Here is a 13638-nt window from a genome sequence, read left to right on the forward strand (position 1 = left end):
TTAACTTCCAATCTAATTACAATTTCATGACTTATATGTTGTTTGTTGTAGGCTCCTTATAATTACCATTATCATCCATGTAAGGCTCAATCCAATCTTTTTAACTGGACTACTTAAAAGCTAGCCTAAAGGAAAGAGTAGACTAGAAAACTTTTGGCACTTCCAAACTATACTACTGATTGATTTTATTATGAATAAACTATTTAATAAAAATTCAATTCAATTTTATTACAAAAATAAATTTATAGAAAAAAGTTATTGGGAAATTAACCACACCTTCCAAAAAAAATCTATTTAGAAACCTTTTTTTTTTTTTTACACATAACTCATCATACCGCTGGTATGAAAACTTTCCAGATCAACTATACATGCTAAAAAATATTGGTGTTGTATTTTTTTTTTTTTTTTTAAGTTAGAATGAGATCCACTGGTAGTAGTTTATGTGTAGGAAAACTGAATATATTAAAAAAAAAAAAAAAAGGAGAAATAAAATGATTGACAATTAATATATACATGATATCAAATAGAGCAAACGAAGCGTACAACAGTACTAATTAAACACGTTGATCACAATCTCAAAAGTAGTAAGAGAATATTCTAAAACAAAGCCAATCTATTTCCCTGCATGTATGCAACTCCTTCCCTCCCTAAATACATAAAATTGTTCCATTATTTTTCCCTAGCTCACAAAATCTCACTGGAAAGATCAGGCGGCGCCCCCTATATATTCACAGGTAATTTTTTCCTTTTTTATATTATTCTTCTACTATTCTATATCGTTATAACTTATAAGGATTATCTAGTGGTTTTAGCAACTTAAGACCCACACGCATTGCGCACCACACAACACTAACAATATTCAATCCGGCCATGAAACACCTCAAAAAGATCAATGCATGTATGGCTCATGCGTCGTACTCCTGGCTAATCGCATGTCAGATTCATGCACCGCTGTCAGACATCTACTCATGTCTACTTGCACGATACTATTTGATCATTCAACAGCCTCAAATATCCTAGGTTTGCATCACCCCATACATCTATCGCCAACATATGAGTCAGATGCGTTAAAACAACACGTAGTTGATCATGATCTTTTTTTGTCATCAACGATCTAAAATGTTCTATGTTTAGCTATCCATCGATCTAAGAGGAAGTAGATATCTCTACCAAACATACCAAAACAAGACATAACAATAATATTCATTTTAAAACTTCAACTCCATAGTTTTACCAATCGAAGTACATACAAACTAACATTTTTTTTTTTTCGTTTTATGCACTTACATATATATATATATATATATATATATCCTACAAGGGATCGATCAGTACTGCTTTCTCTTGTATCCTTCATTTATATTAAGAACGTTTATTAATTAAATAAGAAATATAACAAACGGACATCAAGACCAGCTTGCTGCGCATGCATGCCTAGTGAACTCACACCACAAGCGTAAAATGCGTTTATTTTAAGCTTTGTTTGTTTGTGGATTAAAATGATGCGTCGCCATTGGGTACGCCAATGATGCATGCACGTGTTTTGTCACCAACTCGTGTTAGGTAGTAGCTACCCTACCATGGAATAGTCACTCACTGTTTCCAACTTTCAGATCACGATCAACTCTCTTGCTTTTCTTTCCTTTCTTCTTGTTTTATTTATTTATTTTCACCTCTCTTCGGAGCTAAGGAAGGAATTTCAGCAATAAAAAAAGGTCAAAAGTCAATAAGTATGGAGGCTGACCCATCTCTGTTGAAGCTTCCGAATCCAAATGGAATATTTGTACTTCCTAGCACACTACCATGATAGCCTGATAGGGTTGAGTGAGTACCGACTCAGTACAAATTCGAATTTTCTAAATCCGATTCAATTCCAACTTTCTACTCTTAACTTGTGTAAGCTGATCGATCTTACTCCGACTCTAATTTGTTAAAGTGGAGTTGGATTTAAATTTTTCTCTTTTAACTTCATATTAATTAGCCTATTAAAGGCCCCGGCATTAATTAATTCATTGTCACACTACTTGCAGGCCACGAGCAAGTTGATCCCAAATCTAGCTAATTGCTCTATTATACACTGCCGTTTGGACTAGTGCGAAAGATTTTATCTGCGAGATGGTATAAGAGATCAGAAATTTTTTATATGCTGGCATGTCAAATTGATAAAAATAAATAAATTTTAAAATTATATATTTTTTGTAATAAGCTCTTATATATATATATATATATATATATATACACTCTTATCGACTTTCAAGTAGTAGAAAGACTTTTAGAATATTATAAAAAATGATAGACTCAATTTGTTTATAACTATGCATTAAAATAACCACTACAAAAAAAGGGATATTTGTGACTAATTTTTTGTAACGAAAATAACTATTTGTAACGAAAACAGACTCATTTTAATTGTAAATAATCATTTCGTTGGAAATAATTAATCGAAAATAAGCAGTTTTCTTGTAGTGAATATATATTTTTTAAAAATTTAGTTTGAGCTTTATTTTGATGCGATGTTTTTAAATATTTAACAAATATTATTTTATTAAAAATTGTAAATAATTTGTGATTGGGTTAGCACTCACAATGGATTATTGATTTTATCCTTTAAAATATATCACCAAAATTTACTTTTTCTATTTTACATACTGATTTTTACAATATAGCATACATCAGTTTATATATATATATATATATATATATATATATATATATATATTTCATATCATTTAAATATTATACTTTATAATATTTTTTCATCAATGAAAAATCAATAGCAGGAGAGATCGAGAAACTAATTTAAAATGTTTACAATAATGAATAGTTCCCTCCACATCTAGTGAGTTCCTATAACAAAATATAAAATAAAGGATGGAATACAAGATCTATTGGATGACACTTTTGAGATAATTTCTTTATATTTTAAAGAAAATTGTATTATAAAGCATCCATTGAGAGTACTTTACCAGCTGTCACAACTTGATCGGATATGTATCAAATAGAAAGACTCTCTCATGCTATAAGTAGTTTTATGATTTATAATATTATTATCATTATTTGATATATATATATATAGGAATATAGCCTTGATCTACAACTAAATCATCATATTAATTATGGGTTTATCTTTGTTCTGACTGGAGTGATGTCTGGAAAAGTACGTACAATATTAATTAATATTGAGTAGGATCGATAAGCTGTGAGTAAATCGGATATTGAGTAAATCTGACTTCGACTTCAATTTTGTTAGAGCCGACTCCGACTTGTGTAGACTCGGACAAGTCAGTTTTTGAATTAAAGGATCATACTAAATAATTAAGGCAGTATAACCAATAATATTTATAGAGGGTTACGTTGCATGGTTCTTAACGCTATAGATCATCATCGATATCATTATATAATTAGCTCTTGAAACAAATCTTACTTTCCTTTGCTAATTAAAGAGATTACTTGCGTAATTTATGGGCCGCCAGTGAACATTCATGAATTAATTGAAAATATTTATTAGTATCTCCGTCAGCCATGCAAGTCTGACGCATGCATGCAGTACATGAGCATATATGTATGCCCTTTGCTTTGCATTTTGTGATCTACTTCATAAGGAAGCACATATTTAATTTACTAAAACTTAAATTGCTTCAATCCACATTTGTCTGTTGACCCTGGCAATAAACTCGTCAGCTCTTCTGTTTAGCTCCTCAGCAGGCAATCCAGTCTCTTCCTCTTCATCTTCAACATCATCTTCTGCTTTAACATTAACTTCTTTTTCTTCTTCTACTTTAACAACTTCTTTTTCTTTTTCTTTGATCACTTCTTTCCCTTCAATCCTAGTCGTAGAACTAGCACTACTATCCTCAATCAAATTCATCTCCAGTTTCTTCTCTTCTTTTTCATCTGGACGATTGGATTCCTCTTCCCTAAGACATGCATCTTGGTCAATAATATTATACCCTGCATCTTGAGTTTCAGAATTCTTCTCTACTTTCCTAATTTCTTGAAAAGTGGAGTACTTCTGTCGCCTGAGATTCTGACTCCTCTCAAAATATTCGTCGTAAAGGTCACCGACCGGGGATGAGTTTGAGGCGACAAGCTTTGATTCTCCCACGAGGAAGACGACTATGACATTGACTACTACGAACAAGCACTTGGGGTTGACGAAGACAGCAGAAAGATTTGGGAGAGAGGTAGACAGAAAATGCTTCATTGTACAGCACAGAGAGGGAAACCAGTAAGGGTAGGAAAACAGTAAACTACACGATAACGATATGAGAGAATGAAGAATGAGATTGTATAGGAACTGGTTCTTCTTGTAGCTGTTCATGGCTCTAAGCTTTTCAGCCCGAATTGAATCCATTGTAGAATGGGGGGGAAAAAAAAGGATAACAGATGAGGGATTCTAAGTAGGGTTAAAAGAACTTTTGGGAACACTGCTTTAGAAGTAGGAACTAGGTAGAGATCGATGGGATAGTTGATCACCTTAAAATGCAGAGTGAGAGGATTCACATCTGACTGAAAATGGAGCAGTGGAAACAATGACTTATATAGTGGTCTGGGGATCGAGGCTGGCAGGGGGCAGATATTTTGGTGGAGTCCAGCAGGCAGGCAGGCAAGCTGTCTACTTTATAAATTATTGTAAAGCACGAAGAGAGGGGTTTGCTTTTCGAAAAGCCATGGGCTGATGGGCAGGTACTCGAGAATGCATGCGTTTGTTTATATATAACGTGCTTCTTCTATCTGTTTAATTATATTAGCCTCTATTAAATTGCTTTCCAATGTTACAAGAGCTAGCGCCGCGCAGAGATTAATTAGCACTATATATAAAGCAAGTGACATGCAATTTCGACTTTTTCTGTGGTGCGGGTCGGCAGAGAAATATACACCAAATGTTGTTTTCATGCTTTTATAGTTTATTTATTTTTTCTTAGGCTTGGCATGCTTTTTCCACATTATAATTGGAGCGGCCATTGCACGTGGGTTTGATTTGAGAAAAGGCAGCTCGTAAAGGAGATGCGGACATTCAGTTCGAAAAGAAAAGAATAGAACAGAAAAAATTAAGGAAGCGTCACCAATTAAGAAGCCAATATAATATCGAACAAGGACACCATGCATGACTGGTCTTCGTCATATATATAAATGTTTTCGGTTTATATGTGTTAATTTGTTTAGAAATGACGTTCATAATAATTTTTCACTATGATTTAATTCTTAATTTACGTCTGCCCAAAGAGTTTATACATGATATTCACCATTTTCAAACATCGATCGTAGCTTAACACTTCAAAATCTGATCACTTGTCTGATAATCGTACTTGTCCCTACAATTGTCTAGTACATGTAAAACAGAAAGTAATGATGGACATATTCAAGAGATTAGTTCGTGCATATTGGTTCTGTATATTAATTACACCTAGTATAGGGCGTAAAAGGTCAAAATGGAACAAAAATAAAAAGACGAGACCGATAAACATCAACCAAAAGGACGCTACTATAATAGTGAATGGCCTTGAAGTCACCATTCATGTATATATTTTTTAAACGTTTAAATATGTTTAAAAAATATTTAAAAGAAACAGAGGAAAAAAATAAAAAAGAGGTGAAATTTCACTAAAAGGCACGCCTAGCTGGATAGCCGAATAGCAGCATCCTGAGCAAATGCGAGACATTATTTGTGATAGGGGTGACAATATGTTACACGGCCCATTAATTTAATATAAACACGACACAATAATTACAGATTTGGGTTTAATTTTAACAGGCTCAGATCAAAATAAGTTAATCCGTTAAAATACGATTGCTTAACGGGTCAACCCGTTATGAAACGTTAAGAAAGTTAAAATTACAATTATACTCTTATTCCTAAAAGTAAAATTATTAAAATTTCAATTTTGATTATTTTTATTATTTAGATTGTAATTTTAGACTAGGAGTTCGCTTTATAATTTTTATAAATATAGTAATTTAAATTATGTTAAATTTAATCAGGTCAAACTGGTTATTTTTGAGCTTATTTAATCTATTTACATAAATAGTTTGAAACGGATCATATTTTATTATGTTAACATGTTTCATAATATTCACTAATAAGTCAAAACGGATTACTACGATACAGTTCGTTATGTTAATAGATTGTATTAGGATTTGAGATTTTGACACAATAAATTTAACAGATTAAATTATATAATATAATATATATACTTTAATACGACACGAATACGAGTCTTTAATTTGATTTGTCACCCCTATTTTGTAAAAGAGAAAGCAACAGACGAAGGTAATCGAGCCTACCGGTGGATACGTACATGGTTTTGGGAATGCCAATTTACGCCCCCAGATTTTCGACATTATTGCTGTCCCGTTACAACTTTCCAATTCTCAAACCATACATCAGGCCCAAAACTGGTTTATGGATTCTCTAATGACATGAATATACGAAGATTCGTCGAATTAGTGACCTTTGCTTTTGGAAGATGCATGGTCATTGGTCGGTTTATTCATATTCCTCTGACTTTCACATGTTTGAATATGAGTTGAAGCTTCCCAGAAGGGCCTTGGTAACAGCGACGTTAAAAAGCAGTACTTTCTTCTCCAAGTGTATTTTCGATGTGTGTGACTGTGGTGTTCAGCGAGTACGGCCTTCTCTTTTCTTGCTTACACGAGAAGAAAGTTTTTTTATTTTTTTCCCTCCTCATTAGATAAGAGAATAGGAAAAAAGAAGTGACATCGTAATAGTGTAATTAATTATACTAATAGAATGTATAAATAGTACATAAAATAACTACACTTAAAATTTTTAACATGAATAACATGTTCTTTGCAACTTACCTGCCTGGAAGTTCAATGGTAGCAATGCATTGACATTTTATACAACAACCGCTAAGTTTGTGGTCAGGTGTTGATGAGAGATGGAAAATGAACTAACGTATAGAATATTGATATTTTTTTCAATAATACATGTATGCACGCCAGCTTATCAATAACGTCAAAAATGAAAAATATGAGATTAAAATGTTATTTAGATAGTAAATTGAGATGAGATGAAAATTGAATAAAATATTATTTTTTAATATTATTATTATTTTAAAATTTAAAAAAATTGAATTATTTATTATATATCATATGAAAATATGAAAAAATTGTAATATGAAATGAAATAAAACGCTTTTAGATCCTCCGTAGCCACAAGAATCTTTAGTTAGAATGGAATTTCAACTCAGCACCTTTGGAGATTTGAGATTAATTGCTCTTTGGAGAGTAAAGTATGACGAAAGTTGTAAGCTATATTCGCAGGGGGAAGGGAGGAGAGTTATTGTCTATCGTTGGCCTCTATGGTAGAATCAGTCGGGAGCCAGAGAGGCGGTGATTTACCTTGTGGCGGATGTCAGCAGTTCAAGTCTGCTTATCTCTAACTTGTGAATTTAGCCGATATAAAACTATATGATAGCACCCAATTTTTCCAATTCGGTAGTTTGATCTATGATTTATCATTCATGGACGGATCCAAACTAGACCTAATTGTTCATTTATTGCCTTCGAACTCCTCTTGTCATATATCTTGAATAAAAATCCTAAGTTCATTCACTTTTACGCTATTCATGTAGCAATAACAAGAAAAATGGTCACATCTCTCATAGACATGATAAAAACCCAGCATTAAGATACAACACAATGGCACTATTCCATTCTAGGTAAAAACTGGAACCTAGACGATACAAACACTAAGAAAACTCACTCAACAACAACTAAAAAAGAAGCCGGCAAAAACATCTCTATAGGTTGCTCAATTGCAGGTATAAGACCTGCTTGTTAGAGTCAAAGACAGCCGATTGCTCTCAAGAATGAATTCTACGCAATTAAACTCTCCTTGCCACCCAAAAGGATCAGGGAGAACTAGATTGTATGTGAAACATTACCGGAAGAAATAATAAATAAATGGAACACCTACTTCTATTCAACCTATAAGCCACAAAACTGTAGAACTAATATCCTCAAAGAACAATTGCAACCTTCTCCGGGGAAACATACGAAGAAGGATGGGCAATCAGGGGCTCATAGTGATCAGCTCCAGCACCACACCAGCCTGCAAGTACAAATGCTTACAATTGGATCTAAAGGGATGACATAAAAATGAAGCAGAGGCTGAGTAGCAAAACCAGAAGAAAAAGGGAATGCCAGAATTGTGCGGGCATGACAGAATAACAACTCTATATGAAGTGATGGGTGGGTACGAGGAGCACATAGGAAATTAATCAGGAGTCATACCTAAATGAAAATTAATCACCACCAAAATGCATTTATATAAAGATTCCCTTACCTGTTCCTTTCATGAAAAGGAAAAAGGGAGGTTCACAAATTTGACTCCTAGGACGATGTGGGAGGAAGAATACACAATTTTCTTCCTCAACCATAGCATCTGATCCATGTGCTTGCACCTATAAGAAATGAATTAATACAAGGAAGCTTAATTAATGATGATTCATGGTGTGTATATAATAACATATAAGATGTATCACAGTTGATCAACTTTAGCAGTGAAAACTACTTGACAATATATAGTAGATTTAAAATAATATGCCTAGACGACCAACGATCAGGTACTTCAAATGAAAATTCTACAAGACAACTGAACTAAAGACACCCTTTTACTTTCCATTATGTTTGTTTAGCGATGCGTATACTCGAAGATAAATAAATTATAGTATAGTAGCTAGAGGCAGTGACTTGGTCGTGTGACAGTGATGGAGGTTGCCACGGCGGCTGGCAGTGGTGACAGGCGGTAGAGTCTCTTTGAAGGCAATGGCAATAATGGTAGTGATGTAGGAATAGTAATTGTATTGTTAAAAAAAATAAAGAGTAATTGCAGTTGCTCTAAGAATGGTAATGTTAGTAGTATTTATACCATTTTCAGTAGGTAAACAAGAAATTTTTTACACCTTATATATATAATCTGAAAATTTGATTTTCAATCTTGAGTACCAAATTCCACGAAATTTTGAAATAACTCTCCCAAACAAATAAATAGAAAGGAAATCCCAAAATTGCAGACAGCCACGAAAGAAAGATGCACAGGCCAGATCAGCCTGCCGCTTATTTATCCATTCCACTTTCAGATGGTGGAGCAGCACCAAAAGGAGTGAGCTTTTAAGATTAGGATGCGAGAGGACCTACCTAATAAACTCTCGTCCAAACAAAGAACTAATGGTTATTATCAAAGGCTTATGGCTGAAGACAAGTTAACAACACATGGAAAGTAAGAAAATTGGTGCCCTTCAAGCAAACAGACAAATTGCACATATCACATAACTTTGATAAAAAATTAAAAAAAAAAAAAAAACAATTGGAAATGCATAACAGCTGGAACTAACAAGTTGACTACAATAACCAGAGTTCCAATCACATGCCTGATCTATTCCTCAACAAGTGACCTTACAACTGTGAGATATCACATGGCACTATTAAATATAGCGTAGAAAGTAGCACATCTAAAACATGTTCCTAACCAGATTACGAAACTTTAGTATCATTCCAAACAACAAAACTTCAAGATCCAAGGCAGGATTGTGAAGGTTTATAATCAATTAGTAAATATAATTATCCTAATCAAATTGCAATCGAACTAAGCAAAAAAAGACAGAATCCGTGTAAGGACAAAACGTTATTCCTTACCACGTATATTTCCCTCTTGAACTCCGTTGCAAGACATTCTATTGCTATATCATCTCCGAAAGCTGCAGCATGACCTTCCCTATTCTCATCTACAGATAATAGACCCTCCTCAGTATACTGCAATGTGATGATATCATATTCATCATCAGATGAACCAGAGATCGACATGTATTTGGCCCAATTGGGGCCATCATTCACCGGAATACATCTCTCTTTGTAAATAGACTCCGCCGCCACCTCTCTTCAAATCAGAAATGTAAGCCCGTCAAAAATACAAGCAAAATATACGCCACCAAAATCCGGAAAAAGACATGCGCAATTCAACAATGTAGTCTGTTATATATTTGCAAACAACTAAACCACAAAATCGTTCTTTTAATGCAATGAAACAGTCAGCATACATGCACCATAAAATAACACCAAAACTGTTAAATTGGTGAATGGGAAAATTGAAAAAGAAAGCATGTTAAATTCTAAAAATACGAAAGAGATTTCCTTGATTCAAGAATCATTACGGATAAAGAGATTTCTGAACCAACATTTGCGTGAGCAGAAGCAATTAGATCTAAAATACTTGATATCAAAACAAATAGATCCAAGATTTTTTTTCGAAGAAACCTTTGCATGCCAAGCTGAACCAGCTCGTCAATGGCGGAATCCAAAGCCAAGCGATCCGGTTTCTTGGCCAGCAACTTAAGTTCCTGAACCACGTGGATCCCCCACCCGTTCTTCAGATCGGGCGCGTACATGTGCCTAATCACCTCGTCGATGGCCTCCTTCTCCTCCGTCGTGGCAGATCCGCAATCCTCCAAAAAACGACTCGCCGTACGCCTCCGCAACTCTCGCGCGTCTACCTCACGCGCCGACCCCGGCCCGGCCATGGCCTTCTGCGACGCCGTGAAGAGGCAGTTCCCATCTGCCGATACCTCACCTCCGTGCGACAGACGGAACACGACCGAGGTCGAGGACAACTCATCCTCGGGACGCTTCCAGAGGACCCCCTTGGCGTGAAGTCCCTGGAGGTGGCGCTTCAGCTGGTCCTCCAATCCATGAACGTCGTCCCAAGCGGTGGTCGTCGTGGTGGTTTGGTCAACGAGATCTATGGCGTCGATTGCATCTAGAGAAGCTGGAGAAGGCTTTGGATCCCTCCACGGACGGTTCGGTGATGAGTTTTGAAATGTCTCCGCAACGGTGGTCGAATCACATAGCAGTTTCCCCATTGCCCACTTTTCTTTTCCTTTTCTTTTTCAAAATCTTATTCTTTTCAATTCTTTTTCTACTCTCTCTTCCTCTTCCTCTTCTCTAGTTCTTCAACGGGGTAGGGAGGAGTTTCAGAAAAGAGACGCGGTAGGGTTAACGGATAGATGTAAGAAGCGGGAGAATTTATACACGTGTCAAAATCTGGGGGGGAGGTCCCCTCTGACCGTGTGGGGAGGAGCCGCTAACGTGAGCATGTGGACAAATACCAGCGAACCTGAGCCAGATATAAAATATATAAATATAAATATAATATTCCCGAATAGAAGTCGCTGGTTTAGGTTCTGTTCTGAGTTGGTAAATAATTAATTTATTGCTTTTATTTATATTTTCTTCATTTTTATGCCTCCCAAAAAAACGTTATGGGATTGGTCCAGGAAAAAATCTATACAATCTCACAACATTCCAACTTCTTATTTTTTTTTAATTTTATAATATTTTTTTTAAATTTATTTTTTTTAAATTAATTTAATTATTTTATTCATTATTTATATATTAAATATTTGATAAAAAATAAAATAATAAAAATTAAAAAAAATGTGAGGTGTTGGAGTGTTGAGAAGTTATGTAGCAAAACCCCTCAGCCAGTAATATCTTTGGCCCGTCAAGTACAAGAACCAATCATAGAGTGACAACTCATCCTGACATATGTGGCACACTCCCTTGGTAAGTTCAGCGGGTTTTGCTACATAACCTCCCAACATCTCAATACTTTACTTTTTTTTTAATTTTTATTATTTTATTTTTATCAAATATTTAATATATAAATAATGAATAAAATAATTAAATTAATTTAAAAAGAATAAATTCAAAAAAAAATATTAAAAAATTTGAAAAAATGTAGGATGTTGGAGTATTGAAAGATTGTGTAGATTTTTTCTAAGTTCGGCTACCTACGACGCCCAAAAGGGCAGGGGTAGCCTCTCACAAACACGACGTCGTACTCATCCCCATCAAATTAAATTAATCACTCGTAGCGGTAGGATAATAGAAACCGATGGAGATTATTATATTTTAGACGTTTCCTGTCTTGAATAAAGAAAAAGAAAAAACGTTTCCTGTCTTTAACGTTGACCATTTTATCATTCGTTACCGCCAAGTAATGATGATCCAAATTGGAGTGCTGAGGCAACAATGGAATATTGAGAATTTGAGATAAGATAAATTGAATTTGAGATGAGTTGACCCAACAACCAAACACAACGAATTACCTACTTATGCATGTTCCACATTCCACTTAGGTCTCTTGTCCTTTCTATATCTAGTTCTTCTACATCTTTCTCGTTGCTGAACTAATGGAGACAAAAGAGAATGAAAATGGCAATAAAGTCCAGCACCAAAATTGAGAAACAAAGTATTCTATTCACATCCGAAATTGATGGTAAGATCATGCCCATAGGTGGCGTGATCCCAATTTAACATACTTGCATGCTAAATTGGTGTTAATTCAGCAACTCACTTCAGGCCATATATTATTCGACAAATATCATGCTTATATATGATCTAGTAAATCACAATACTTTCTAGTTATAAGTAAATCACAATAGTTATATCTAATCCATTTTTTAAAAATTAAAAGAAAAATGACAACTCAAATATAATTATCCGATTAAAGTCATCCTAATATCCCATCCATCGTGATGTGTTTTATTATTAGGCCTCATGTGGATAGTTAGATGAGATGAGATGATATGTGAATAATAGTAAAATGATTTGAGTTAAGACGTTTTATGAAAAATTAGAAAGAAAATTTGGATAAAAAAAATTATAAAGTTAAAATATTGTTATAATATAAATTATATCTTTTATTTGAATATTTGAAAAAGTCGAATTATTTTTTGTGTTTTGTTGAAAATTTTTAAAAAATTGTAATGATTAGGTGAAAAATTTGAATATTTGAAATTAAAAAATATTTATATTTGTGTTGTTTGGAGATTAAGATGAGATTAAATAAGATAAAATGAAAAAATCTTGCCATTCAAACGAGATCTTTATATATAAATATATATTGGGAGATTTTGGGAGGGTGATCGAACCTAAGACCTCTCTTTATCATTTTTCACTTGTTCATTCATGTTGACAAGAAGATGGTGGAGGACCTAGATGGGTTGTACAAACGTTTATCCTTGACTGAATAGGAAGAAAATGGTTGTTGAAGCTAGCAAATTGGAAGATATTTCTCTGTGCAAAGGTAAGGGTTTGGTAATGTCTCTATTCACTGACAAACATTATAATCGTGAAGCGTTTAAACTGACGATGAAGAGAGCTTGGCATTCAATGCGAGGAGTTCGTTTTCATGATATTAATGCCAATCTCTATCTTGTTGAATTTGACAATCTGCAAGATAAGGAACGGGTGTTGAGGGAAGGACCTTGGTCCTTTGATAAGCATTTAGTGTTGGCGCAGGAGGTAGATGGTAGCAAGCAAGTGCATCAAATCAAGATTCAGAAGGCTATATTCTAGGTACAGGTTCATGACCTTCCGTTGAGAGCTCGAAATGAATTGTGAGGGGTCATATATGCTGGAAAATTGGGGATGTTGTAAAGGTGGATTTGGATAAAGGGGAGTTGGCGTGGGGGGAATTTCTACAAGTACGAGTTACACTAGATGTCAGGAAACCTCTGTTAAGGGGCACTAAATTTTTCATGGGAGATGGGGAGTCATGTTGGGTGAGATTCTCTTATGAGAGATTGCCCAATTTCTGTTACTTCTATGGTT

At 34.4% G+C, this 13638-nt stretch overlaps 2 protein-coding genes across 2 annotated transcripts; both read right to left on the reverse strand.

The window, feature by feature from the left end:
- Positions 1–3408: 3408 nt before the first annotated feature.
- On the reverse strand, positions 3409–4575 carry LOC122309492 (translation initiation factor IF-2-like). The gene has a single exon (XM_043123000.1). It carries the CDS (start codon positions 4352–4354, stop codon positions 3629–3631), a length of 726 nt encoding a protein of 241 aa, XP_042978934.1. The 5' UTR covers positions 4355–4575; the 3' UTR covers positions 3409–3628.
- Positions 4576–7650: 3075 nt separating this feature from the next.
- LOC122311689 lies at positions 7651–11023 on the reverse strand. The gene is made up of 4 exons (XM_043126325.1): positions 10282–11023; positions 9664–9904; positions 8312–8429; positions 7651–8077 (listed from the first exon to the last, which is right to left on the reverse strand). The coding sequence occupies exons 1-4, from the start codon at positions 10881–10883 to the stop codon at positions 7986–7988; spliced, it is 1053 nt and encodes a 350-aa protein (XP_042982259.1). The 5' UTR covers positions 10884–11023; the 3' UTR covers positions 7651–7985.
- Between the last annotated feature and the right edge of the window lie 2615 nt (positions 11024–13638).

This window comes from Carya illinoinensis, chromosome 5, assembly GCF_018687715.1.
Source record: "Carya illinoinensis cultivar Pawnee chromosome 5, C.illinoinensisPawnee_v1, whole genome shotgun sequence".
In the NCBI taxonomy this organism is placed as follows: domain Eukaryota; kingdom Viridiplantae; phylum Streptophyta; class Magnoliopsida; order Fagales; family Juglandaceae; genus Carya; species Carya illinoinensis.